Source organism: Cynocephalus volans, chromosome 5 (assembly GCF_027409185.1).
Source record: "Cynocephalus volans isolate mCynVol1 chromosome 5, mCynVol1.pri, whole genome shotgun sequence".
Lineage (NCBI taxonomy): Eukaryota > Metazoa > Chordata > Mammalia > Dermoptera > Cynocephalidae > Cynocephalus > Cynocephalus volans.
Genome location: NC_084464.1, coordinates 77,129,720 through 77,157,633, shown reverse-complemented (window position 1 = coordinate 77,157,633; position 27,914 = coordinate 77,129,720). Strand labels below are relative to the sequence as shown.

At 30.9% G+C, this 27,914-nt stretch overlaps 1 protein-coding gene across 50 annotated transcripts in view; it reads left to right on the top strand.

The window, feature by feature from the left end:
- The window catches only part of RIMS1 (regulating synaptic membrane exocytosis 1), a 469,818-nt gene that overhangs the window by 361,026 nt on the left and 80,878 nt on the right, over positions 1 to 27,914 (top strand). For 24 of the 50 annotated variants that reach the window (XM_063096237.1, XM_063096236.1, XM_063096235.1 and 21 more), the window contains 3 exons: positions 2,326 to 2,438; positions 17,544 to 17,656; positions 23,004 to 23,170. In XM_063096237.1, coding sequence (XP_062952307.1) covers positions 2,326 to 2,438; positions 17,544 to 17,656; positions 23,004 to 23,170 — 393 coding nt within the window. Of the gene's footprint in view, positions 1 to 1,073; positions 1,257 to 2,325; positions 2,439 to 6,315; positions 6,346 to 17,543; positions 17,657 to 23,003; positions 23,171 to 27,914 lie in introns of all 50 variants that reach the window. The other 26 variants (XM_063096285.1, XM_063096282.1, XM_063096279.1 and 23 more) reach the window with 4 other exon arrangements.

Genomic DNA, 27,914 nt, shown 5'->3' with positions numbered 1-27,914 from the left:
GACTTTCCCATTTTATTGTTCTGAGATGGAGGGTGTATCTAGAATCAAAATCAGTATATTTGTGAAAATAATTTTATTTAAAAAAAAATTGTCAGTCTGAATTCAAGTTAAATAAAGCACTCACTAATGTACTTTTGGCAATCAGTAATGTATTCTTTATTCTCATGCATTTTAAATCATTTAATAAGTGAATTTTACAGCATTGCTTTAAGGGATGAGTTGTTACTTCATTCCTTCTGTCATTACACAGTAGGTATTTTAATCATGCGTATTACTTAAAGTACATACCAAAAATAATGAAAAAGGCAAAGCATGTATTTGTTTTAAACAAGTATATGTAAACAACAGTTTTTAATTCTTAGTTCAGAAATTTGCTTCATAATAATTTTAAACACCATATTAAGATAATTATCAGTATATGGACTTATTTTCAGATATTATTATTCTGAGAGAAAACGTTTTTATACATGTACCAGTCATTTGTATCTAACTAGCTGTATAATTAATGAAGCATTCTCCATCTTATTAATTAATTTGGGGGCCTGCTAAAATTAAACTTAAAAGGCATCCTTTTTTTTTCTATTTAGCATAGACTTGCTTATCGCAGATTAACATTATGAACATTGTAAAAATATACACAGGGTTCTACAGTATTTCCTCTTGAAGGCAAGTACGTGAAGTATCCTTGTCCTCGTTCTAATTACATTCACTCATTCAGTCAACATATCTTTATTGAGCTCTTGCTTTCTATGCAGCTACATTCTAGACACCAGAGATAGAGCTCCACAAGAAGCAAGAAACAGAGGTCTCTGACCCTGTGGAACTAACAAGAGTTTATTATATTAGAGCAACCTAGATTAGCCTTTTTAAAACCACACGGAATTCACATTTGCAGTAATAACCTGTCAGTTTGATTTGAATTCCATTTTGATAATTGTGTGATGAGTTGTCTTCTGGTTCTTTAAAAATCACTGTCTTGTAAGAGTAACCAGGTTTTCCTTGGACAGATGTGTTGGTATCAAAGTTAATGTGATTCTGCTGACTGAAGATCTTTTTTGGCCCTAATGTTTTAGGGTTCTCCCACCATGTCTTTCTAGAAGGGGACACGCAGCCCCAAGAGCAACTGATCAGCCAGTCATTAGGGGAAAACATCCCACTCGCTCAAGGTCGAGTGAGCACTCTAGTGTCAGAACACTGTGTTCTATGCACCACCTTGCCCCTGGAGGGTCGGCGCCACCTTCTCCGCTTCTGACAAGGTTGCTATTCAGTGTCCAGCCCAGCATTCATGTCCTGCCTCCAGGTGTTGATGTGGTGTTGTACCTTCCTGAGCACTCGAAGTTTTCACTCATTATGACACCATGATTTTTAATCCTTTTTTGTGATATTTAAACCTCTCCCACATCCTCTACTACTTGCATCTATCTTCACTGTGCTGGTGGTATTCTGCAGTTCCTGCCAATTAGCCATCATTGAAAATTAAATTTGGCTGTGTTATGTCCTTTCATCTGTTTGTGGCATATTCATATATAATATTTTAATTATGTGAAATTCTTTACAATAAATTACCTGGAGTTAAATGTGTATTTGATTTAAAAAGTGTAAGAGGAATAAAAAATAACCTCTCGTATGTGTTCAGCAAAGTCTTAGAGTGTTTTAAAGCTTTTTAAAAAAATGTTTGAATAGCTGTGGGTGGAGTCCACCTTAATCCTGGGCAGTAGGTATATACCTGCACGCTTCTCAAATTTTCATTTGTAATTTCAGTCCTTTAACCATATATTTTATAGCGTATGTCCTGCGGTTATTTTGAGTATCTTTCAAGGTTTTTCCTATTTAAAGATAAAGTACAAGTGAGTGGTAACTTATAAAAGTTTGCAGCTAGAATTATTCGTATCAGTTATAAATAATTCTAGAGTATATATCAATTTAATAGTAACAATTTAGGCAGCAGCCTTTCTTAACTAATTTATTGATATTTTTAAGGTCCAAAGGCTGTAATTAGATATATTTATTTCAGCACTTCCAAAAATAACTTACCCAGAAAGCACAACATCATAGAAAGTTAATAGAAAGAAGTGAATGGGATTCTGCACAGTTCAAGAATTCATTATGCAGGACTGTTTGACGGTCATTGCCCTGTCTCGTTTAGCCCCTTTTTGTAATATTCCTTTTGCACATGTTATTTTAAAAAGTATTTGATTTTGCTTCCAGTGGCCCAGTTAGGGGGTTTATGTCTGTTTTAATAATAACATGAAGAAGGAAAAGATTTTTGTCAGGCCATAACTGGAATTTCATCATTTCATCCCCCGCTCTGTTTTTTGCCCACAGAATACACCGGCAGGGAAGTCCAACCCAGTCTCCTCCAGCAGACACATCGTTCAGCAGTCGCAGGGGAAGACAGCTCCCACAAGTGCCAGTGAGAAGTGGCAGTATAGAACAAGGTATCCGATAAAGAGAGATCATTGTCCAAAAAATCTTGGATTTGAGAGCCTCCTCTTTTATTAAATGACTAATGTTTTGATTATATGTGGTATGCTGAATCCTAAGTATTTAAGTTTCTTAGGATTTTATCTCCAGTACCTAGTTATTGTGGTTCATGACATATACTCAGTTTTTGGTGAGTGAGTGAATGAATGAATTTTAGATGGTCATGTGACAGAACTGATGGAGGCCTAGAAACACCTTTTTTAAAACGGAACATAGGAAGAAAATAAAACCTCAGTACAATATGGTATTTTATGTGTTGAGGGAAGTCTTAACCTAATTTTTAAAACATTTTTTAAAAATTAAATATTTGATCATATTGAATGATTTACCAGTTTTTTTTTTATTTTAACTTGATTGGTAATATCCTTTATAAGTTTTATGATGAAAAAATTGCTGAGGGCACATATTTTAGCGTCTTTTCCAACAGTTCGTGTTGCTCAAAATACCCTTATTTTAAGCATCTATACATTGTTTTATTTTCCTGAAGAGAAAGAAAGAGTGTATGAGAGGGAGATCTGATAATAGAAACTAAATTCTCTACCTAAGATAGATGATTTAAATATTGCATTAAACTACATGGTATTCTTCATGTGACCCAAAGTGCTATTCTGTTTCTCAGTAGGTGAAAAGATTTCTTATCAATATTTGTTATCACATATTTCTTATCAGGGATTTGTTAAGCAATTTGCTGAAAAAATTTCTAATTTGGAGTGTAGTATAAAATGGACTTATTTAAAACATTTTGAAAATCTTCCTTCCTTTGAAACAACTGAAAAGCTAACATTTTGAATATTTTTTCAACAGTGATGCTTGTTGCCATTGTAAACTTGCATTTCATTCTATATTGAGGGGATGGGTACAAGTTTTTCTCACTTGATTGAAGTACTTTACTGAATGTATCACAGAAATGTTAAATATCTGAGAAAATAAATACAGTGTATCAAAGACTGAGGTGATATAGTTTGCCAGGCAGAATACTTGATTATAGACAATTAGTGTAGATTTTTAATAGTTATCAACTTAATTATAGAATAATACTGGTACAATAACTCTGGATTTTTATTTTTTAAAATCATACATCTTGTTGATATTTCATGCTTTAGTTTTCATGGTTGCTATAGGGGTATTCATTTAGTTAATTAGAAAATATGATGCTTTGTTAAACTCTGACTTTCTTTTCTAAAATACTAATTAATTCATTGAATTATCAATTCATATGTTTAACAAACTTTCTTTTCTCTTTTCTGGGAACATTTTGAGAAGATTATTCACAATTAATGTTATTAAAACTCTATTTAGCAATAACCCAGGTGAAATTGCTTTAAAATTTACTTTTTAAAAATAAAAGTTGGTGTTTATTTAAATTATATATTCATGTTCTCCTGTTGCACAACTAAAAGAACTTCAAATTTTGGTGTATAACAACTACAAACTCAGTGTTACTGGCCTTATTTTGCTAAAGATTGATATTCAAAAAGTCATGTGCTCCTAAAATTCTTTGCATTTCCTCCAGTTGCAAGTAAAACACTCTATGGGTTCTAAAGTATATATGGGTACTGGATGTAACTCTCACATAGTGAAATTATATGTATATTATTTCTGTAGAAATAAGAATTGCTTCTATGAAATTGTTTGGATTGTATGTTGGGATTTTGTTTTCTTAAAAGTTTATGTTTTATTGTTAATATCAATGTTACTGTTCATGATATTCATATTCACAGTTGTCTTTCAGAGAAATCATCAATTTGTAAGGATTGAATTAAGGTAGAAAGAAGGGAATGACTGATAATGACATTGATGGGCTTATTTTGGTACTTAATGTCACAAATACACTATAAATACTTTTGGCTGTTTGAGGGTTCTGAAATATATGATTTTAAGGGTTATATAGACACAGCTTTTTAAAATGTGACAACATGCATGTATTGTTATATCTAAGTGTCCTTCTATAAATAAAATAGATCTGGTGTACTTTATGATGTTAATGTGTACTTTGGGGCTTTTGTTAAATGACGATAATTGTCTGCCACCGCCTTACTATGGATCTATTTCAATAATTCAAGTGGCAGAATTATTTGTCCTAAAATATTTTTTTAAAAATAAATTTTTAATTTGATCCATGAGCTAGATAGGATTTAGCATGTTCTATTTAAGATTAATTTCATTGTTGTTCTTAAGGCTATACAATTATGTCTTTTTATAATATTATTTGTTAAACTTCAGTTCTGTCTTCTATGAAGATTAATTCTGACTGCAGTTTATTTGCAATTGATTAAGCCTCTACTGCTTTGACTTCTTCCATTCTTTTTTTTTTTTTTTTTAATTTTAACAAAGGGTGTTTTGTTGTGTTGTTTTAATGATTGAGTTTGTAAACAGCTGATTGGTAAGAGCAAGTATTTCAAATGGTCTAAATTCTTGGATAGTGATACAGCTCCTGATGGGCTTATCAAATAATTGTATTCATACACAGTTTCTGGATATTGTTATTTACATTATTGTTTTTAGGATGTATGTGGGACAACTTGATTGTTTGACTGGATGTATGCTTTGGGTTTGTTTTTTGTTTTTTGTTTTTTGTAAATCAGATTTATTACTCTCTCTTTGTAACTTAAAAGCAATATCTGTTATTTTAAAGGCTAACATACCATTTTAAAAGACATGTTTACTTAATTTTTAAAGGTATTTTAAAGTTTCTTTTAAAAATTGGGAATGCTACATGGAATCTGATTTTGTTACAGTAGATTTAGGGAAAGGACAAAGATGTGAGTACAATACAGATTTTGAGGTAAAGTAATTGAAAAAGTACCTTATAATTAGGAAAGAAATGGTATATGAAAATTGAGAGCAAAGACTTACAAAATTTCTCTGGTTGTCATTTAATATTCTACTCCAGTGTATCCCTTACTCAGAGTGAGGCTGAATACAACATAATTAGTTGTATAAAAATGCATGGTTTTCTGAAACCAACCAAGTAATTTTTTGTATGTGTGCTCAATTGGATGTTTTTAAAAGATGTATTTAAAGACCATTTATATGTTAACACTTAGTGGTGTGCCGGTTATGTTTTATGTGTTCTATTATTAAAGCTACTATCTCAAACTCTAATGATATTCACCTTCAGGAATATCTGGATAGGCCATTATTTCTCAGTAAATAGTATACCAACAAGGAAGTAGATATAAGGCTTTAAGAAATGTTTCTAAGAAATATAGTCTCTAAAATACAAGTAATTTCACTTTGGGGTATTTTAATATAATTAATTTGAGAAGGTAGAAAGGATTACTTAAATTAAAATATATTTTTTTCCATGTGGAAAATGTACCAAAGAAAATGCCTGCTATTTAGTAAAAAATGGAATTTATTTTTTTATTTATCATATGAAATTTTAAGTCATCTGAAATGCTATCATTTGAAATGACAAAGATTTTTGTGATAAATATCAAGTATGCTTTTAAATACATTTACAATAAAATCACAATGGATTTAAGTTAAAATGTTTTAGTAAAATTGGGGCTGAAATATTATACAATTCTTAAAAGACAAGAAAAAATACAACAGAGTATACTTTTCAAATGCCAAGCGTATTAATATCCCAATGGTTTTATTTCATTTTAAAACTGTAAATTGCTGTATTCATTCTTTCCTTGATTAATTTTGGTACCATATTTGAGACTTCCTCATGATTTGTCACTGCAGTTTATCATATCACATTATATGTTACGCATTTTTATTATTCATGCCATTGTGTCAATTCACATTTCCATGTCTAACTATAAATTTGCTGATTTCTTTCTTTTGTTTCCATCATTATGTGCATTTAATTCATTGAAGAACAAGAAAAATATAACTCTTCCACAAAAGGTAAATATTAATGTAACTTTTAACCATTTAATATTGTTACTTTTGTAGTATACAAGAGTTATATAACTGTATCTATTGGAACAATGAACAAAATTATTTGACAGTTACTTCCCTGAAATGATTTTGAAGGGCATTTGGTATTAATTCTTTCATATTATGTGCAGTGTACATCAAAGAGGAAAATATTATTTTAAAATTAAGAATATTTTCACTTCAAAATTTACTTATCTACATTAACAAGTAGAAAACAATTCTCTTTGGAAAATAATAACATTTATTTATTTTTGTCTGTTAGATTTCATTGTCCTGCTCTAACAGATAAAGGATTTAATTTTTACCTTGTGTTTGGGGTAGTATCTGGGGCAGAGGAGTAGAAAATCTCTGCGTCTTACCTTCCAGATAGCTGTACCCTTTGCGGTGTTCTGGCCCAATTGTAATACTTCATCTGAGAAATAGCTGCCTAAATGTTACTCCTCTTGGCCTAGATATTGTTGTGATACCCATTAATTCTGTCTTCCTAAGAGACGTAGGAAAGGAAAACCATTCAGCCTGCAATATTGGCACATTGCTGACCTCCTTCTCATTGTCTTTTGGATCGCATTTTATTTTTGGATTTTGCACTTAAGTTTCAAGTAGATTGCAGGCTTTCACCCCACACTCACGTGCTGCCAACTCCATTTCAACAGTGTTCCTGTTGGCCTGATAATTAAGTATTTGAACATGAGTTTTCAGCTTAATCTAATAATGCTATTAATAATACTTAAAAATTATTTAGTGATATATAGTTTAATAAAAGTACATTTACTTTATATTTGTAAGTGGATTAATAATTGAGTTAATTTTTTGCCCATAATAATCCTCAAAGCTAGTCCTAAGAATGGCATCATCCCTGATTTATGAATAAGGAAACTCAAATTCAGAGAGATTAAGAGATTTGCCCATTTGCACTGCTGATCGATAGTAGACTACAAACACAGGTCTCTCACATTTGACCTCCTTCCACTACACTTTGGTATGTCCTATTTTAAAAAGCACAAGTTCCAAATATGTTATTCCTAACTTTTAATATTTAGGTATGTGTTATCTTACCATTACTAAGAGAAAATGGGAGATAATATTAAATTACTTATTTTAGTCTGAATTTATAAAAATATAATTATATTTATATTCAGGCACATATACATATGTATACAGAATATACATATTCTGGTATAGTATCTGATATACTAGGCAATAAATAGATATTGATAAAAAATAAAATATTATTCAATGAGTTCAAGGTGTTTTGGTCCCTAGATTTTGCATAGATTTCTAGCCATCCTGCGTTTTTATTTCAAGTATCAGAAACACAGTTTAGATTCACTAGTATAAAAATGGCCAATGCATTTATACTTAGATTCAGAAGAATTTAGTTGGATTTGCTAGATAAATTTTAGTGTGATAAAAACATTAGAATTTTATATTAAAATTGGGCTGTGGCCTAATTCATGTATCCAAAAGAAAGAAAAATACAATAATTATTCATTTAGAGCTCTTCCATAGATATTTCTACTAGCCAAAAGCTATACTTAGCTAATCAAAACCAAACAAAATCCCTCAGTGGTATAACCTAAAATCTAAGTAAAGTATGTGTACATTATTTTATGACGTCTCTCCAGAGCTTGTGAAACTGTTATGTTTTTATAAGGTCAGTCTGTCCTGGTGAGAGGTGTTGTCACCTTTCTAAGTCTTTCTTGGAGAGGGGATATAAAAATTCCTCATAGAATAGACCACTTAACTAGAAACAACCAAAGAGCCATATTCCAAAATGCCTCCAGCAAGGCATAGAGCAACAGAGGATGCTGGACTTCTCCTTTGGGATTTAAGATAGCATGGTTCAGTTACCAAATGTGGCTCTCAAAGCCCAGAAAGGATGGAAGCTCATTCAAGAAATTTCTTTAAAGTCAAATTTTAGGCTTGCATATCCCAAAAGAAAGAAAAACTTTACAGCACAGAAAGCCTACTGCTGTGAGCTGAAGTCCCTTTTATTTCTGGGATCTATCATATTGGAGAATTCAGGTTATTGTGAGTGCTCCTTGGATAACTGAGGATTGAGACATGTCATTCCCAGCTGACCAGATAGGTTAAGGGGCTCATTAGTCAGGGTTTGTTTTTGATGAACTGTATATGTACTTGTTGGACAACCAATGGTCCCAGTTTCCCAAGATGTGAGGCTTTCAGTGCTAAAAACAGGACAGTTCTGGGCAAACTGGGACAGTTGGTCACCCTAACTCTAGGGGACCAGTCTAGTAATTTTCCAGCATATGTTTGTAAAGCCATATAAAGAAGAGTATAAAATACTAGTAATATTATTAATGGTAGATAGAATTTATTAGCACTTCCTATATATGAGTGACTCGACTAAGAGTATTATACATTTATTGCATATTTTCACAGCAGCCTAAGACATAACTACTAATATTCTCATTTTCCAACTGGGAATACTAAAGCTCAGAAAGATTAAAAACTTGGCCCATTATCAGTAATTCATTTCGTAAGTAGTATAATTGGGAAGTAGACACAAGCTTCCCGCCAAAGACCTTGTTCTTAAACACTTTGCTCTACAGACTGTCCAACATTCAAACAGCATTTATCAAGTATCTATGGTGCACCCATAACCCCGTAATTTATATTAACACGTGGACAACTGCAAGAAGATTTTATTACTCCTGTTCTAGAGAGAGTCAAAGGAGTTAAATGGAATGCCTAAGATAACAACACCACTGTAAAGCAGAACCAGATTTTGATTATACTGCCCATGTTCTCTCCCCTGCTCCACATGGCTGTTAACATCCACACTCACAACACCAAGATCTTGACAAAGTCTACTTAGTTTTCCTGTCTTCCCCTGATTGCCCAATTTATCCTCACTCAGCTAAATCTGTACCTGGCTTGCCCCTCAAATCACCATACAACATGAGAAAATGAAGCCAGTGTTGAAAGATTAACCAGGAAGTATAAATGTTCATACTATTTTATTTACCTTTTAACTCCATCTTTTGTGTCGAAAGCTGAGAGACCATATCACTTTAGGCTTCACAAACTGCTTTATAGGCCTATTTTAAATTATTCATTCTAAAAGTAAGCCAATTTTTCCCTCTCTGCTACATTTCTTGGACAGTTTTAAAGAGCCCATGAATGTAGTTTGGGGGCATCGAAATAATGATATAAGAAGATCAAAACTGAACCAGAAATTAAATGACTTCAAGGTGAGAAAAAACTGTTATTGTCATAATAAATATCTAATTTATATGCCTTTAGATTGTATTTCTTAACTGCATTAACTTTTTGGATTTGAAAGCAATTTTGAATCATGACAAAACATACTCTTTTCTACATATATAAATTTCCTTTATCATACAAAATATGTAATTTTTACACATGGGGAATGAAAGGCAATTAGAGATCAAGTAATTAAATTGTTTGAACAGGAAAAAAGAGTAAATAGCATTTTGTTTTTTTTTTGCTTTTCTATTTCACTAATAAAATATGTAGTAATTATTGTAATCAGATCATAGGGGCTATTTAAGGGTTGTCTTTAGTAAACTGTTTTAAGTACCAGGTTTCTATAATAAATTCTCAAATAAATCACCTGTACTTTTTTCTTCAAATGTTTGCAAGAACAGTTTAAATGCTAAGTTATGCAAAATTTATTTTTTTATGGAGCTATGAGCATTAACCTTAATTAGGTGCAATTTATATAAAAAAGTGAAAAACATTAATTTTATTAATTTTCTGTTATATTAGTTATTGTATAAATGATATTTGAACACTTGTTTTAATAGTGTACTATGGATGTGACATATATTATAGGAACAGATTATGTACTTGACTTTTGCTAAAATAAGTAAACTAATTTGTGTACTTTACAGAATAAATATTATTTTAACTGTTACTAAGTAGCAAAGAGTTTCAATTTTATTTACATTTTTATTATTAATGAGTAGATGCATTTGGGGCCAGATTAATTATATCCTGTTATCGTATGTTAAGGTTTTATGATCTTCAAAGGCATTGCTTCTCCGGAATTCTTATTATGAATATTAATGAGTAATTTCAGAGATATAAGGGGTCTTCAAAAAGTTCATGGAAAGAGATTTGGATTATCTTTTAATTCTATTTTTCCACAAATTTTTTTGAAGTATCTTTGTATTTAGAGTTCCATTAGTAAAAGGGCCTAATTTATCCATTTCTTTTTTTGCCACAAACCTATAAATATAGTTGTCATTCTAGCTTTCTCTTTAAACGTTGGGGACCCAGTGGGTGAAGCAGCCCAAATAGAATAATTTATAAGTTACTGTTTTGACCCTATTTTCCCATTCTGCTGATTCAAATGTGAATCATAGTATCATAGGCTTTTAAAACTTCAAAGGGTTTAACACATATCAACCAAGACTCAACTTGCAAGAGATACCCAGTTGAGGGAGTACATCATTACCCCTTTCTTCATGAGCTTTGTGGGAAATGTGCAGAAGAAAATAGAAGGCAGGCAGATGTCTGACTGACAGGTTCTTTGATGTATTTTGTCTAAAGTTGAATGTGTCCCCCAAATACTGTGAAACATAGGAAGAAATTGTCAAAATTCAAATTTAAATTTAGCAAAGCTATGCCACATCAAGACTTTCTAGATAGATTCTGTTGCCATTAGTGTTATTGGAATAATGAAAATTATGGATAAACATATTACAGATCACTTGGGACAAACAACATGACCCTTCCGTGGTTGGTTTTGTTATCCTCCAAAGAAGCCTTAATTACATGAGCTGCTCTTTGTGAAGGTTGTATTCAAAGTTCCCCTTAAGGAAGACAGTGCTTCCTCTTCAAAAACCTAATATGTTTTTAAAAGCTTTTTAACCTGCTTAACGCAAAAGAGCAAGGTAAATGACAGAATCTTTCATCAGGAGCCTGACTTTCTTGTCTGTCAATGACTAGTATTTTCAGTGTTGCTCTGGGGCTTGGCAATTTTGACAGTGAAAAGTGATGTCTAGGGTTGGAAATCTTCAGCTTTGTTTTAGATAGTTCAGTGGAAATAAACATGCTAAAACAAGAGATGGTCCTGAAATTTTGGCTCAAGTGAGGTTTGAGTGATTATACAAATTATCTCTTTCACATATGCCAGTGTTCCATTTTAAATATCTATACCAAACATAGGTTATTTTCTTTAAAAGGCCTTTAAGCGATATGGTATTTTACTTAACATGTGTTATTTGCTGGATGGATGTTATCTTTTATTGTTTATATTATTATAGCATAATTATTAACATCCAAGAGAATTATACAGGAGCATAAGGGAAACAAGTTAGAACATTTCTACACTTGCAAATTGAAATGCATTGTATTCCAGGAAAATGCCTCAGAACTTAAGCATTTCTATATGCTGTGAAAAACAAGGGAACTTTTTTCCTTTAACACCTACAGTTTTGGTAAATTGGAAAATTCAAAAATGTTGGAAATTAGGTTATAGAGCAAGAGAGAAAGTCATTGTAGTTTTCCACTTCCACAAATGTGAAAACATTTTAAAAATACTTTAACAATACCGTATAAAGAAATATAGAATAAGAGACTAAAACAGCTGGAAATAAATATTTTATTTTGCAAAGAACAACTCTGTAATGGAGGGATATATCAGAAACTGACTGAGGGAACGTAGATGAACTGATAAATGGCAATGGATCTAGGACTGCAATCTATGATTAGTCATTCCTATTCTGAGGTTCTTACTATTTTGCCACATTGCTTCCAGAGGTATGGAGGATGATTGTCCATGTTAACAATTCCTACTCCTCTAAAATTTTCAAATATCATGGTTGAACTTGGAGAGAAAATTATGTTAAGTGAAATATCAAACCACCTTTCTTGATAGGATATTTTAAGATCTAGTTTATAGATTTAATTGTCATCTTATTTAGTCTTTCTATAGTTTATATTGATGACAGAGTTAGCTAACTCTTTCTCATCTTTTATTACTTTTTAATCTATATTTCATATGATATTGTTTCTTGTATTTGAGTTGCTCTATTCCTGAAGTTATTTCTTAAAATAAAATGCTTCAAAGAAGGAATTTTTTCACTGCTGTCAATAACTGAGGTACTGTAGGTATTTCATTCATATATTTCATTCTACCTGACAACTTCCAGATATGCGGTCATTTATCATTGCCCTTCCTGAGCGATGCACTGGAGCAAGGGTATGGGGCCACTGTCGCTGAACTCTCATTGTATTCCTATACAGAAAGGAAGCAGAGGTGCTGATTTTTCTGTTCATAAAATATGGTAGCACATCATAGCTAACCAGACAGACTTAATTATCCTGTCCAGATGTTATCATGTATCACCTTTGACACATGTAAACTTATTGCCTGTTAGCTAAACTTGTTAAAAAATGGAATGCTTATAATCTTTTTTACCTTAACATATTTAATAATACAGAAATTTTTATTATTTTTATTCTCTTTTATAGTCATATTTTACCTATAATACTTGAAAAGTTTTGGAAGATTCAAGAATATATTAATATAGATTATTTTTGGCCTGTAAATACAAACATTTGAAATTTCAGATTCATGTTATTTTCTAGAAGCACAGAGAACAATGTGAAAGATTTAAGGAATTTTTAAATCAGACCAAATTCCTTTTTATATAAGTGTAAATTCACAAATAATGATTTAAATATATTTACACAGGTTTAATGTTTAGATAATAATAGCTCTAAGTTACACATGACTGTAATATTTACAATATTTCTAAGCAACTTTCAAATATCTAGTAAATCAGGTTTCCCAGAAAATCACATTCTTTCTGGAGGATGTAATATATAGAAATTTTAAAATAAGGTTAGGTTAGGGAAGATTTATTAAGGATTCTTATGCTTTTAAAATTTTTTTTGTCATAGGCATTTTTAATAACATTATGAAAGGGATAGATCTGGAAAAGGGCACATAGGTACAAACACAAAATTTGCCAGTAATTTCAGCTTGTTCATAGATTCATCAATGATATTCCATAACATTAGATTAAGAAATTCTTGGCAAACTATGTGACATGAAAAGAGAAGTAATTATTTTAATGAGTCTTTAATTTTAATACTATCTTCTAGTACTTTATTTTAGAAAATTATAATAAATTACAGTACTTTGTAAATTATATTCACTTTTCTTACCCTGCTCCCTCCAATCAGAATTTTTCATATTGAGTTTTAGAAGAAATTATTTTACCAGTATGGTTTTAATTTAACTCCTAAAAATAAGTTACAGTTGTTATACTTTCTTAATTGTAATGTTGAGTTGATTTTTGACATATGTAAACTCATCTGATAAAAACACCATATTTAACAAAGAACATTATGTACTGAATAAAGTTCACCTAAATAAAATGGATCTTGTTCAATTAATATTTTTAGTAAATTAATATGTGCTTTTTATAAAGCACAATCTGTTCAACATAAAACACATCATTCAGCTCAAAGCTTATAGTGAAAACTTTCAACCCTTCAACCTCCTCAAAAAAATTTTTTACAAAATTGCAATGTTAATTACATCTTAGGGGCAAGGGGAAATAATTGTTTAATATACTATCATACTATTTATAATTATAGCTAGAACACATTCTATAGTAAAAATTCTTATCTTTTCATTGTACTATATATAAGCTAAATTTTTATTAATAGACTAAATGAAACTAGATGATAATTGTATTTTTTATAGAAAATGAGAAGGATTACTTAACTCTCTGCCATGTGGCAATTATGAAATCTTTAAAAATAAAACCCCCCAAATTGCATATTATTTAATTTTTCTATCATGGAATAGCAACTGGCATTTTAATGATTTTTACAATGTTACCAACATTCGGAATGTTTCTAAAATGTGAATGTAATGCTAGGATTTATGGGAGTATTAGAAAATGTTTTACTTTATATTTTAATTTTTCTATTGGGGTTAAAATGGTTAAAATAATATTAAAAATTTAAATAATGATCAGTAATTATTCTTTTCAAAATAAGATATTTGAGCTGTCTGGGCTGTACTTGATTTTGCTTATCGTGAGATACGTGGGAGAGAGTCACTTTTCAAAGATCCAATTAACTTTTAATCATTACCATTATTATCTGTATAAATCACGTAAACTGATGGAATCATGTCTTCTGGTTCAAATTTATGATAAATATTCTATTTTACTATATAAATTTATCTTAATTTTTAACTTAACACACCTACAGTCCAGAGATAATATTTTATTCCACAGTATACACCTGAAAAACTAAATGCAAAACAAACAAAAAAATCTTTAGCAAAATTAAAGAACTTCCACATTCACACTGAAGGTTCTTCCATATTTATGAAAAAATATTTACTGAAACATAATAACTTGTATAAACAATTATTTTAGAATATGCAGGAATATATATATATAATTGGGAAATAGTGAGAAATACTCCAAAAATGTGTACAATTTTGTACAATCATCTGACTTTTTTATATGAGCAAGTAAATGAAAAACTATTTGCATTTTTCTTCTGTTCTTGGAATCTGAGAGCAAGCAATGAGGATAGCATAGACACAGCATTTTTGTTGGCAAGTCAAGCGGGTCCACTCATGATTTTGAGTCATAATATTAATTTGGAGACTTTGACAAAGTGAAATGTCAACTTTAACTTATTTAGAAATAAATATAGTAGACTAATCATTTTAGAAGGTAAAAGTGAAGTCATTTAAAACCATTTAAAGATTCATTTTGGTTAGCTTACCACTGTCTTCTTAGGATTTAGTGCTGAGTTTTGTAAAATAAAGATTTGAATGTAGCCATATCATAAACTAAGTAATTCCATTTAGTGAAATTGAGATGTTGTCCTGGCAAGGTTCAATTATTGGAACTGTTTCAGACTGCTTCAGGCCAGTAGTGCTTGGGAAATAATCATCTGTGTCTAACCATCCACCCTAAGAATTATGTGATACTAAAAGTGAAGCTTACAAAGCTATGGACTATCAATGTCAAAACTTTTTTAAAATAAAAATATAATTTGGTGAGAATAGTTAAACTAATGTCATTTAAATCTGTTTTTATTACAAGTTGAGATTGCTTTGAATTGCTTTCAACTTTAATTACAGAGTACAACTGATTACAGTTCATTGGACTTCCTCAAAGCTCAAAGCAAATGACTGATCATTTACCCAGAGGTACTCGTGCCATAGGCAGAAGGCAGAGAGCAGATATTTTCACATTTTCTATATTGCATATGGCTTTCTATAAATATAACTCACATCATTCAATAACTTTGTCTCAGTTCCTAATTACTCACACATAGCATTTTGCTTTATAATACTCCTTTTGACTCCTTATATGTTGTCAAGTAATCAGTAAATTTCTGAACTACTTTTCTCAAGCTTTCCATTGAACCATCCTCTGATTGTAATAACAGTCACCATTTATTGTCTCTGAAGTCAACATTTTCAAAGCAAGTGTGTGTCATTGTTTAATTCACATACCTGTGATGTTAAGGATTGAGATTGTCTATTTAATTTAGTGAGTTTAGCAAAGTGTGAAATATTTAATAATTTGGTGCTTAAAATATGATTAAAGCACTTAGCTACAAATTCCAAACTTTATATATTTATCTATTGGGCTATTAGCCTGTACTTCGGCACACAGTAAAAGGTACATATTTACATAATTTTTAAAGTGGGTGTCAGAATTTTTTTTTTTTTTTTTTTTCTTGTGACCGGTAAGGGGATCACAACCCTTGGCGTGGTGTCGTTCACACCATGCTCAGCCAGTGAGCGCACCGGCCATCCCCATATAGGATCCGAACCCGCCGCAGGAGCGCCGCTGCACTCCAGCGCCGCACTCTCCCGAGTGCGCCACGGGGTCAGCCCTCAGAATTTTAAATAAATGATAGTAAGCCACATTTAATCATTGCAATGGAAAAATTAATCAGCGAATACATTTACAAGCTCCTTGTGAGAAATGAAATCAGCAGCCAAGTCAGTCAGATACATCTACATTTCCATTAACTGTTAAAGCATTGGGGCCCTTTGGCAGAAGCCCCAATGCGTCGGTTACCAAAAGCAAAAATACATATACGCATGAGGGCAAGGGGATCCTCAAGTTCATGGAAAGATTCATATTATCTTTTAATTCTATTTTTCCATGAACTTTTACAAGTACTCTGGTAAATACACACATAAAACTTAAATCTCAGTACTTGTTGCAGAGGTTGAGTAGTCTGAGAAATTGGCAACAGATAAGTTGTAAAAAGTAAACTTAAGTCTCATACTGGTATAGACTTTTCAATAGTTTATTCTGCACACAGCTATACTCAGCTCTTTTTTCCTTCTCTATTTGTGAAAATGCAAAAATTAAAGGCAGGGTTTTGAAGCTAGGTTGTCAATGATGGATTCTGTTTTAAAATAATTCATACTTTATTGAAGGTTGCAATTCTTACCCTCTAAACAGTTTCACCTACTACTTAGGAGATTAATAAAGCCGTAAGTGGAATACATTTCTTTAAATATTATAAATTAAAGAGCTAAAAATTGTATATCTCATTTCATATGCGTGGTTCAGACATAGTCATCAGAAACAAAGCTAATCTTTTTTCTTAGTAAGTCCATTTTTAGGACTGATATGAGAAGCTACTGGTAGAAATTAATGATTTAATAAGAATGCCTCAAAAAAGTCGATGCTTATCAATTAAAATAATTTTTAGGTGACTTCTGTTAGATGAGGATGCTAGGTGGATGTGTGCCTTCATATAAGCATGTGCATATATGTGTGATGTGTTAAGTATGCGTATTTTTTTCTCTATATATGTACATGCAACAATCAATTGATTAAATTGAGAACATATTTTCACAATTGAATTTGGTTTCATGTAATCATTTATAAAAAAGAATTGAAAATATTTCATATCAGATGAAAAAATATGATACCTATTTGTTACCAACATTTGTGTTTCCCATTCTGTGTAATTTGAATCATGTTCATCTTTAAATTAACAGTTGCTAGTATTGTATATTCTGCATTTTGTTTAATTTAATAATTGTGTGTTATTTCTAAATTTCATTTAATTGAAGTCATTTCAAAAGCATTGAAATCTTAAACCATCAGTTCCTAAAAGATGCTTCCTGTGTTTTAATAGGCTTCCATTGTGTGTTTTTGCAGCAAGCTTAGTAGTGGAGGAGCGAACAAGACAGATGAAAATGAAAGTGCATCGATTTAAGCAGACAACAGGGTCTGGTTCTAGTCAAGAACTTGATCGCGAGCAATATTCCAAGGTAAAATTAGCAGTATACAATCAATGCTTTCCCTCTTAGAAATGTATAGTGTGTATACCAGGCAGGATTAGCAAGCACTGAGCTGTATGAGAATTTATCATTAAATGATAGTTTTGCATTATAATTTCTACCAAAGTCTGAAAAAAATCTCTCTCCTCTTGATATTTTCACGAGATATAACTACTGCAATATTATTTATTAACTTGGGTTTAATATTTGTTCTAAAAAGAAAGTATGTTAAATATGTGATATTAAAGTCACTTAATGATCAGTTGTCATGAGTCAAATTCACATAAATAAGCAAGATATAAATATGAAGCCATTTTGTTGCTTGAATATTATTTAAATATTGAATTTAAACATTAAGATATATATTTATAGTCTTAAATATTATTTGGGTTTATACTGACTATTGAGATGTGTTAGTGAATAACAACAAAAATCATGTGTTGTGAGATTTCTTATTTATCTGTCTTTAGTAAGAAAAATAACTGAATTCAAACTCTTAGAAGCTGAAATTCTCACAATTTCAAGTGCCAATAGCATTTAATATATATTTCAATATTATTTTCTAAGGAAGCGCTAAGGAGTTTATAAACCACTAACTAACATCTAATAATTTTAATTAAAGTAACACAAAATTATATACTTCCTGCAGTAATTTTCTATATATTATCTGGTTTATTTAAAAACCTTTTTTAAGAATACTGCAAAGGTAGCAGCAGCCATTACAGGTCAACCTTTGTTATAATTGATTTCAAGAAGCCTTTTTGGAGTTAATGGTCTTTTAGAAATCAAAATAAATGTGGAGTTTTGAGGCTTATACTAAACTAAAAGTAAATCTATAAAAACTCACTAAATCAATAGTTAGGTTGAAATATGGACCTAGACAAACCTACTTATTTTTAAGTCATTATATACAGCCAGATAGTCTGTGACTAATTCAAAAAATGGAGGTGGTTATGCAATATAACTTATCACCCAGACTACCATACTATCATGTGCGATAGGTATAGTCTATCATTTATGCCTCAGGTTAGATGCAGAAGGGTTTCCAACAGAGACAATGCAGGTCACTATGATTCAGCGATGCCTAACTCCCAAAGAGTCTGAAACAAATTTTTAAAAAGTAAAATGAGTAAAGCAAAAAAAAATTTGGTAAGCAAAATATCTTGATGTTTTATTCCGTAGAGTTGCTGATTTTGTATACCTTCTCTGCAGCTTATTCTTTATAGTATTATCACCTCATCAGTTTACTTGTCTGCTTTCTTTGTGGATATCATCATCATTTTTGTTTTTTGTTTTTTTTTTTACTACAAATGCAGTAAGAATTAGAAGGCAGGGTAATTTAGTTTTGGTTTTTTTCTCCATAGTTGAATGCAGTTATTTGAATTCAGTAAGCTGGAAATGCTTCATTAACTCTGAAAATGACTTATCGATTTATTAGCATTATGTTAAAGGATGAGGTCAAACAGAACAGCAAGGGGAGGGAGGGCCAGTATAGGAAGCAAGACTGAGGTAAATACTGAAAGCCTTTCTGGACCATTCTGAACTTAGAACTGTAATCATTAATCAGTTGATCAAAAAAATCAACAAAACCAAGTGCCCAGAAATCTAAACCATCACTAATACTTATAGTCAAAATAAAAGTAAGCTTATCTTGTCTGGCAGATTATGACTTCCCTGGCTTATCTCAATTTTGAACCTGGAAATATCTCAAAAATCATCTTTTACTCCAGCTTACTTATTTACCACAATTATGAAAACTGAAGCTCAAAAGGAGATTTATTAAAATTAGTAAATCCTCTCTATGGAGTTATGATGCTTAGAACACTGATTTATGACTTAAGTACCACTTGGTTCTACTTCTTGTACTGTTGAAATCCGTGTGTTATTTCAGCTTGATTCAAAGGTTCTCATATCACTTTTAATTTACATACAATGAGTATGTTCTGTCTTTTCTCCCTGCTTTGCACAGGCATCCTTTTTGTTTTTCATTGCATTTGAATAGTTTGAAAAATATACTCTCAAATATATTACTATTGCTCTTATTGCAGAAATTGATACTTGTAAAAATATAAGGTAGGAAAAATTCGTAAGATAAAATACAAATGATTAGCTTACTTTTTATTTTTGTTTTATATGTCAAGTAAACATACATACTCTCCACAACTCTAATATTCATATTATGGACTAATGCTTACAATAGAATTTTTTAATAATTTCTGGTGACTATTTCAGTTAATTCGAATCTTTCTCATTTACTTGAGAAATTATCATTTTTGTTTTCTGCTCTTTTATATCAAGTATTTTATAATTTATTTTACAAAAATTTATTTTCATTGCTGTAATTGAGGGCCAATATTGTCATAAATGTAGTCTAAATTAAATTTTGAACTTTATTTTTTTGCTGTCTCTTCTTTAGTGTCTTAATCCATTTAACATTTTGGTTGAAGCAATACATCTTAGTTGAAACTTCTGCCAAGTTAGAAATTAGTAAACCATTTTCAAAATTTAACCAAACACCAGTAGTAGTTTTTCTCAGGGCAAAAAGTTATCAGGCAAATATAATTCCCGAGATGCTTTTTGAAACCTGATACCTCTTAAATGACCCATCCTGAGTAAGGAATTAGCACTAATCTTACTTTTGTAAAAAAGAAAAAAAAAAAAAAAAAACCAGCAACTGCTTAGGTATGCTTGAAATGTGTTTACCATGCTATTTTTTCATTGATGTTATACAGAGTTGCATGCCTTACAGATGGGATGAAATTCATAACTGGAGGGTGAGTTCACATTTAGGCACTCACATTTTAAGGAGTGCTTATGTTTCTGTAACCCAGGAACAGTAACCAAGATTGATGGGATGGGTTTCATAGGTAGCTGTGGACTGTTTATTATCACTTACTTCTAAAAATAGAAGCCCTATAATTAGAGCCTCCTCTAACATCAGTGACTTTATTTCCGTGCTGTATGATTGGTATAAATTTCCCCCAGATGATATTATATTCTTCAAGTTATAATTAATGTATTTGCATTAAAATATTAAATTGTTAAATGGGAAATTTAGTAAATCATGCTTGATGAAAAGTCAGTGATTAAACTAACATATTTTAGAAAAATGTAAATGTAGTAGTAAAAAATGAATACAAAAGTCTTTCATTATTTCAAATAACTAAAGAAAACTGTGATCTTCTGTCAGAATGATAGATTGTTCTTTAGGCGATTATAGAAGTATTTATTATGACATACCATTATTTTTAAATAACTCATTTTGTCTTTTTGCTGTAATAGCAAAGTTGAGAAACAGATGACTTATAGAAAAAGGGAGATTTCTTTAGTTGGAGACATTTCTACGTACACTCATGTATATTTACGCTGTAGTCTGCACTGCTTAATATTGTCAATTATCAAATAAGAGGAACATTTCTTCTGGGTGTTAACACAGTGCTGGAAACTTTTACAGCTGAATAAATTCTTAGGGTATTAGATCCCAATTATTTCATAGTTTTTCATGGACAAGCAATCGTTCTAATACCTTTGGAAACATTATAGTACTTACGTAGTATATCTCTTTTAGCACAATAATTTAAAAACTAGTAATGTAGGAGTTCTGTTTGTACCCAGCAGAGTGTTACATTCAGGTTCTACTCTATGAGCATAATAAGTTTTTACCACATTACTCTGCAAGTTAAAAACACTTCTGATTGAGGTGAATCACATCAGTCAGAACCATGGTATCAAATATGATAAAATTTACTACTAGAGTATATATTATCACATTGCTTTTTAAACATTATCTTAAGTCATATTAATTTTTTATCTTAGTGTAAACAGCTTAATTCTGGACATAATAACATGCATAAATTTCCTTCGGATTATAATTTATCACATGGCTTTCAAAGATTAATCACAATTGTGAAAAATTATTTGGAAAAATAATTTTATAAATATTCTATAAATTGGTAAATTGTTTTCATGCCTGATGTAAAATTCTTTGACCAATACATACACATGAGAGATGGAGAATTGAAACTAACATGTAAATATTTTAGGTCTAAACTATTCTCGTATGAGAGATTATTTAATAAATATGATTCCTTTATCTAGGATTTAAAAAAATATTATTGTCATACATTTTTTGGTACATAGGGAAGGTTTTAGTATCAGCTTATTTATTATATTTTAGCAAGACAGTTTGGATTCATAAAAACTCCTCTGATATGGAGCATCAGAAGATGGATGACTTTCTCTACAGGTTTAGCAAACATTTGATATTTTCATACCTTTATTACTCATAAATCGAAAATTAAATTACTTGGGAAGAAACTTAAATGCCGAAATGTTTAGTTGTGTGTTCTTTTATTTTATATAAAAGAAGTTAGAGTATCTTACCCACTTATATATTAGGTATCTTACCATTATATATAGTTATATAACCTTACTATTTAATATAATTATAATACATATATAAATAACGTATAACACATAAGCTACTCACTGTGTGGTCTATTGCAGTAAGACAGTGAAGTAGAAAGAAGAGTAAATTAATTGCTCTGACAACTTTGCATGTTTTAATCTCTGATGATTTCTACATTTTTAGGGAGTGAATATCAAAGAAAAATTTAAAGACACATTTAAATATAAGATATAACATATATTGAAATTTTAATAGGAATCCCATGTTTTACTTCTGATACAATTAATAATTTAAAACTGAAAATGTCTAATGAAACCATAATAGAAAGAAAGGTGAAGCCCATTCAGTGCCTCTGTAGCTTTACTCCACTTTGGCACAGATGCTCAGTTCTAATATCAGCCCTTTTTTTGAAGAAATATGTTTTTTGAAGACACTTGAAAGACAGAGTATGATAGCTTAGAATATGGAGAGTATGTAGGTAAATTGAATAGTTTGGAAAGAATCAACAAGTATAGACAGGTAAAATTAGTTTATGCCTTGAATAGAGTTGGAGGTGGACAAAATAGGCAAAGATGAAGACAAAAGCAAGAAAATAAAAACTGATGTATTAGAAAAAAATGAACAATACCATTTTGAGGTTTTAAGTATGTACAAATACTTCAATGAATTTTCCATTCAAGCATTTAATTTTTGTGTTTAATTTATGATTCAGTCTTCACAAGCCATTTCTTACCATTCAAAAGATGTAAGATTTTTATTTTGGAAATCATGTAATATGTTAGTGTTGGTATTATTTTAGATTCCACACCAACCTTTACAAACATACACTTTTATTTGTTGTGGGCCTCGTAGTCATTAACATCACCATCTATGTTTCTTTTTTGCACAATCTGATGATGGAGCTCACACTTTCTTGTTTTTAATCTTTAGTATAACATACATAAAGATCAGTACAGAAGCTGTGATAACGTCTCTGCCAAATCATCAGATAGTGATGTCAGTGATGTGTCTGCCATTTCCCGAACCAGCAGTGCCTCACGCCTCAGCAGCACAAGCTTTATGTCAGAGCAATCTGAGCGCCCCAGGGGTAGAATCAGGTGAGTTGGCAATACTGTTTACATAAACCGGATGTTTACCCTTGGTGTAAAAATGTGACTAGCTTTCTCAATATTCTATCTAGAATACAATTTAGGTCAAATAGCAGGAACATCTCATTAAAATAACTGCATGGGTTGAGTTACTACTTTGTAGTAACACCAACAGAATATTTGGTACTGTCTACTATCAGATATAACTTATATGCATAGTTATAAATTTAGAGATTGCTCAGAGTCACTTTTGCAGGAGTTTCTTCTAATATGATTAAATCCACAGAGTTTCCTTTAGTCCAGTGTCAGAAAGTTTCTTCTGTAAAGGAACAATAGTAAATATATCTGCTATCAGTGTCTGTTGCAGGACAGTGTCTGTTGAAACTACTCAACAATGTCATTGTAGTGTGAAGGCTATGCAAATGAGCATGGCTCTTATTCCTGTATATATATCCCTGTATACATACACATATGTACGTGTGTATATTTTTTTTCCCAAGAAACAGGCAGCAGGCTATATTTTCCCTGTAGGCTGTAGTTTTCCCACCTCTTCTTTAGTCCCATAATGGTTGGTCATTACTGAAATATTAATAAACTATTATGTTTCAAAGCCTATTGAGTTTAGTAAAAAAATTGATAAATAGTACTTAACCAAGGACTTTTTCACTTTTAATCACTAAAAAAATATACTAGAAAAAAACATAAGTATTGAAGTAATTTTTATTTATATTCTCTGTAGAGTCCTGCACTATAGAGTATTACTAGTTAATAAAATTTATATTACTAACCAATCACATAGAATAACTTGTGGGTTCACTTTCATTCTCTTGAAATTTCAAGAGAATAGGATTCTTTAAAAAATCATCTTCAGGAAAATATTGGTTACATAATTTTTTTAGAATTTTTTAGAAACAAATAATAGACTGCTCAACAACAAGCTGCTGCAAATTTATACAAAGAGCATGGGAGGAAACTACATGTTAGTGTATATCCTCAGTGTTACTTTGTAGGGAAAAGCCAACTTAACAGATCAACAGCAATTATAACTATATCATGACAAGAAGCAAAAAAGAGAGGATTCCTTACTTCCTTGATTCATGTGATATTTCTTATTTAGTTAAGGTAGTTTAAGAGGAGTAGACTTAAAAACAGGACAAATAAATTTCTTAATGAGAAATTAATTTCCCCTTGGCACTTCTCTGTTGTAAGATTTCTTTCCCTTTTCTGTAGTCTAAGACACATATGAACTGAGAGTTTATTTTATATAAGTGGATTATGTAAATTTAGGCACTAAATCTAATAGCTAAACCAGTTTCCCCATAAGCTAACATGTGAGTAGGTACTTTTCCTGTAATACTGTACTTTTTGTCAGTGATTCTCCATATGTAGTACACATTTGATCTTCTTAGAATAATTAGGAGAAGAGAGGAAAAAATGGGATATGGGAAGGGACAAGTCTTCTCTTCTGACATTCAGAGCCTAGTTATCCTTTCATATGCATTCTTCTCCCTCCACAGGCACATATGCACACATGTAGACACACACACACACACACACACACACACACACACACACACACACAAAGATTTATTTTGCTTCTAGCATTAACCCTGTGGTAAAAATCTGAGAGAGGATGGTTTGGAATGGGGGCGGGTGGGGACAGAACAAAATGACATTCAGATAAAAACATCAAAATGGTATGTCTCACTGATGTGTGGGACAAGGGTTTCAGTCTCTTCAGCTCTAAATACTCCCTGTTCTCATAGCTTACACTGTAAAGAAGGATTATTCTCCACATACTGCTGTTTCTTATTTCTTTATTTTTTTAGTAACTAACATCTACATAGGTTTTACAAGTCTGTTTATTCAGGTTCATGGTTAAAGTTTAACAAGGCTATTCAGTTATAATGATAGAATACATTTATAAGTCATGATAAGTAGCAGTAAACTTTTCAGTTTAGCTCTGAACCAGTGCTTCCCAAACTTCACCTATTTTATGTCACTTTCATAATTTTTGCCGTAACTATGTAATACCTATATCATTATATTTTAAATACATTTTAAATATTGTGATTTATTAAGGATTTTTTTATATTTACAAGGTATACTGATAGGTAGTTTACATGCGATATCGTTATTGCTGAACAGCCCTGTCATGCAATTATTAGTAATCTCACTTTACAAATAAAGACAAAGGTGAAGCAACGTGTTGAATTTACATGGCCAGTAAGTGATACAGCCAGAATTGAGAGCCTGCCAGCCTACCTCCAAAACTCTTTCCTTTCCTTCATTTAACCTAAACTTTTTTTTGTTATTTATACTGCACTATTTAAGATACATAAAAAGTATAAATAATAATAAATGCTCATGTACCTACCACCAAACTTAAAATGTCAAATATTACCATTATAGCTGAATCCCTTTGACCTCCCCCACCCAATCTCATCTCCCGAGGTCAGGCCCAATCTCCCACTGATCTAAGTGCTAGCCCTGTCTTTGTCAAGTCTTTACAAACCCGAAATCCATTTCTGGCCTACATTTCATGGATCGAATGTCTATTCCTGTACCCATACCACACTGTCATAATTAATATAGCTTACTGATATAACACATAATAAATACTGTAATAGGGCAAGTCTCCTAATCTCATTCTTATTCTTATCAGGAGTGTCATAGCTGTTTTTATCTTTTGTTGTACATATTAATTTAGAATAAGTTCCTTAAGTTCTACAGAAAACAAAACCAAACTTGGTTTGGAACAATTTTAAATGTATAAATTGATTTGGGGAATTGGAATCTTTAGAAGATTGAGTATTCCAACATCATATATATCTTCATTATTTTTTGTTTTCTTTAATATCTTAGTGAAGTTTTAAATTTTTCTCTAAAAGTATGGGTAGGCATAGCTGTTGTTAGATATAGTTATATATACCATATATTTTTGATGCTGTCACAAATAGTATCCTTTTTCCTTATATTTTCTGCAAGTTGTTCTTTTATAGGAATGAAATTAGTTATTCTTTTTTTTCTAATATTATAATTTAGCTCTAACATTTTTTCTTGAAGTACTTCTTTATCTGTATCCTACCAAATTAGGTTTATAATATGTTCATCTTTGTATAGTTTTAAGTATATTTAAATTTCATCACATTTTTATTTCTTTTTTATTCATTAATTGTTTAGAAGTAAGTCTTCAGCTTCACAAAGGTATGAAGTATTGTTGATAACTTTTTGTTATTTATTTTTAACTTAACTGCCTTAATGGCATTATGGTCAGACTGTGTTTTGTTTAGTACTGATTACCTGAAGCTTTTGAAGTTTGATTTATGGCTTACTTTTTGGACATTTTTTGTAAATATTACACATGGTCTTGAGAAGAATGTATATTTCTTAATATTAATTATAGAGTTATCTGTGTATCCCATACATGAAGCTTATTATCCACACTGTTTAGAAGTTCTCTTGCCTTACTAATATTTTGCCTATTTGATTATGTATTTACTCAGAAAATCTCAGTTAAAATATATCCAACTATGATGAAGATTTGTCAGCTTTATCATTCTGTCCATTTTTTCTTTATATGAGATTATTTAGTCAAGTTTGATTTCAGAATTCTTTTATCTTCCTGGTGATTTAATCCTCTAATCAATGAATAGTAAATCTCATTATCCCTAATAATACTTTTTGCTTTTAAGTCTATTTTGTCTTATAAGAGAACACAAGTATTTTTTAGTGTTCAGTCTATCAGCATCCTTTTATGTCAATCTTTCTGTGACTGTATGTATTAGTTTTATCTCTTGTAAACAGCATATAACTGAATTTAAATTTTTTTCTTCCAACCTCACAATCTCTATCATTTAACTGGCTACTTTATCTATTTGGATTTATTTTGATTTCTGATATATTTATAATTATTTCTACTATCTTATTTTATGCTTTCAATTTTTTCTTATTGATCTGTTTTTTCATTTTTCCTGATTATTTTTTAATTGAATTATTTTTATTTCATTTCTCCTCTCCATTACTCAGAAATTATACTATTTCTATGATTTTTACTGGCTAATTTAGTGTCTCAAGTGTATGTATTTACTTAAGTAGTAAATCTAATCATAATAATTACCTCTACTTCCTTCTAGGGGAAAAAAAAATGACTCTCATACACTTCAACTCTGCTACTCTCTCCACCATTTACATATTTTTTGTCCAATGTTTTAATTATAGGTTGGTTTCTTTCTCCCATAATTGAATTTTATTTTTCTTTTAAATGCTTTATATGGACCCACATATTTTCTAGTTTCTTTGCCAACCATTTTTCACGCATCTTAAGCCCTCATTTTGGGATTATTTTCCTTCTTCTTGAGAAATCTATGTTAGAAATGCCACCTGTGAAGGTCTGTTAGGGCTCAGACTGAGATACACCGTTTTTCCTTGTTGTTCTTTAGGGTCTTGGTTCATGCAGGGTTTTTTTTTAAGAAATGTATTTATTTTTAATTGAAATGAATTGATTGTACATATTTTTGAGGTACAGAGTTATATTTCAATACGTTCAGGGATTTTAGTTCTAACTCTTTACTGTACCTGGACCCAAGTCTCTAACTTTCTCATCTTAAAACTTCCCAAGACATTCGTCATACATTTATGAGCCTGTTTTCAGTTCCCTTTTGGTCTTTTGGCTAAGGAGATATGTCTTTCTTTCTTCTGAGCTCACGTGTGTATTTTAATAGGTACTTGGTGTAATTTCCCCATCATTTCT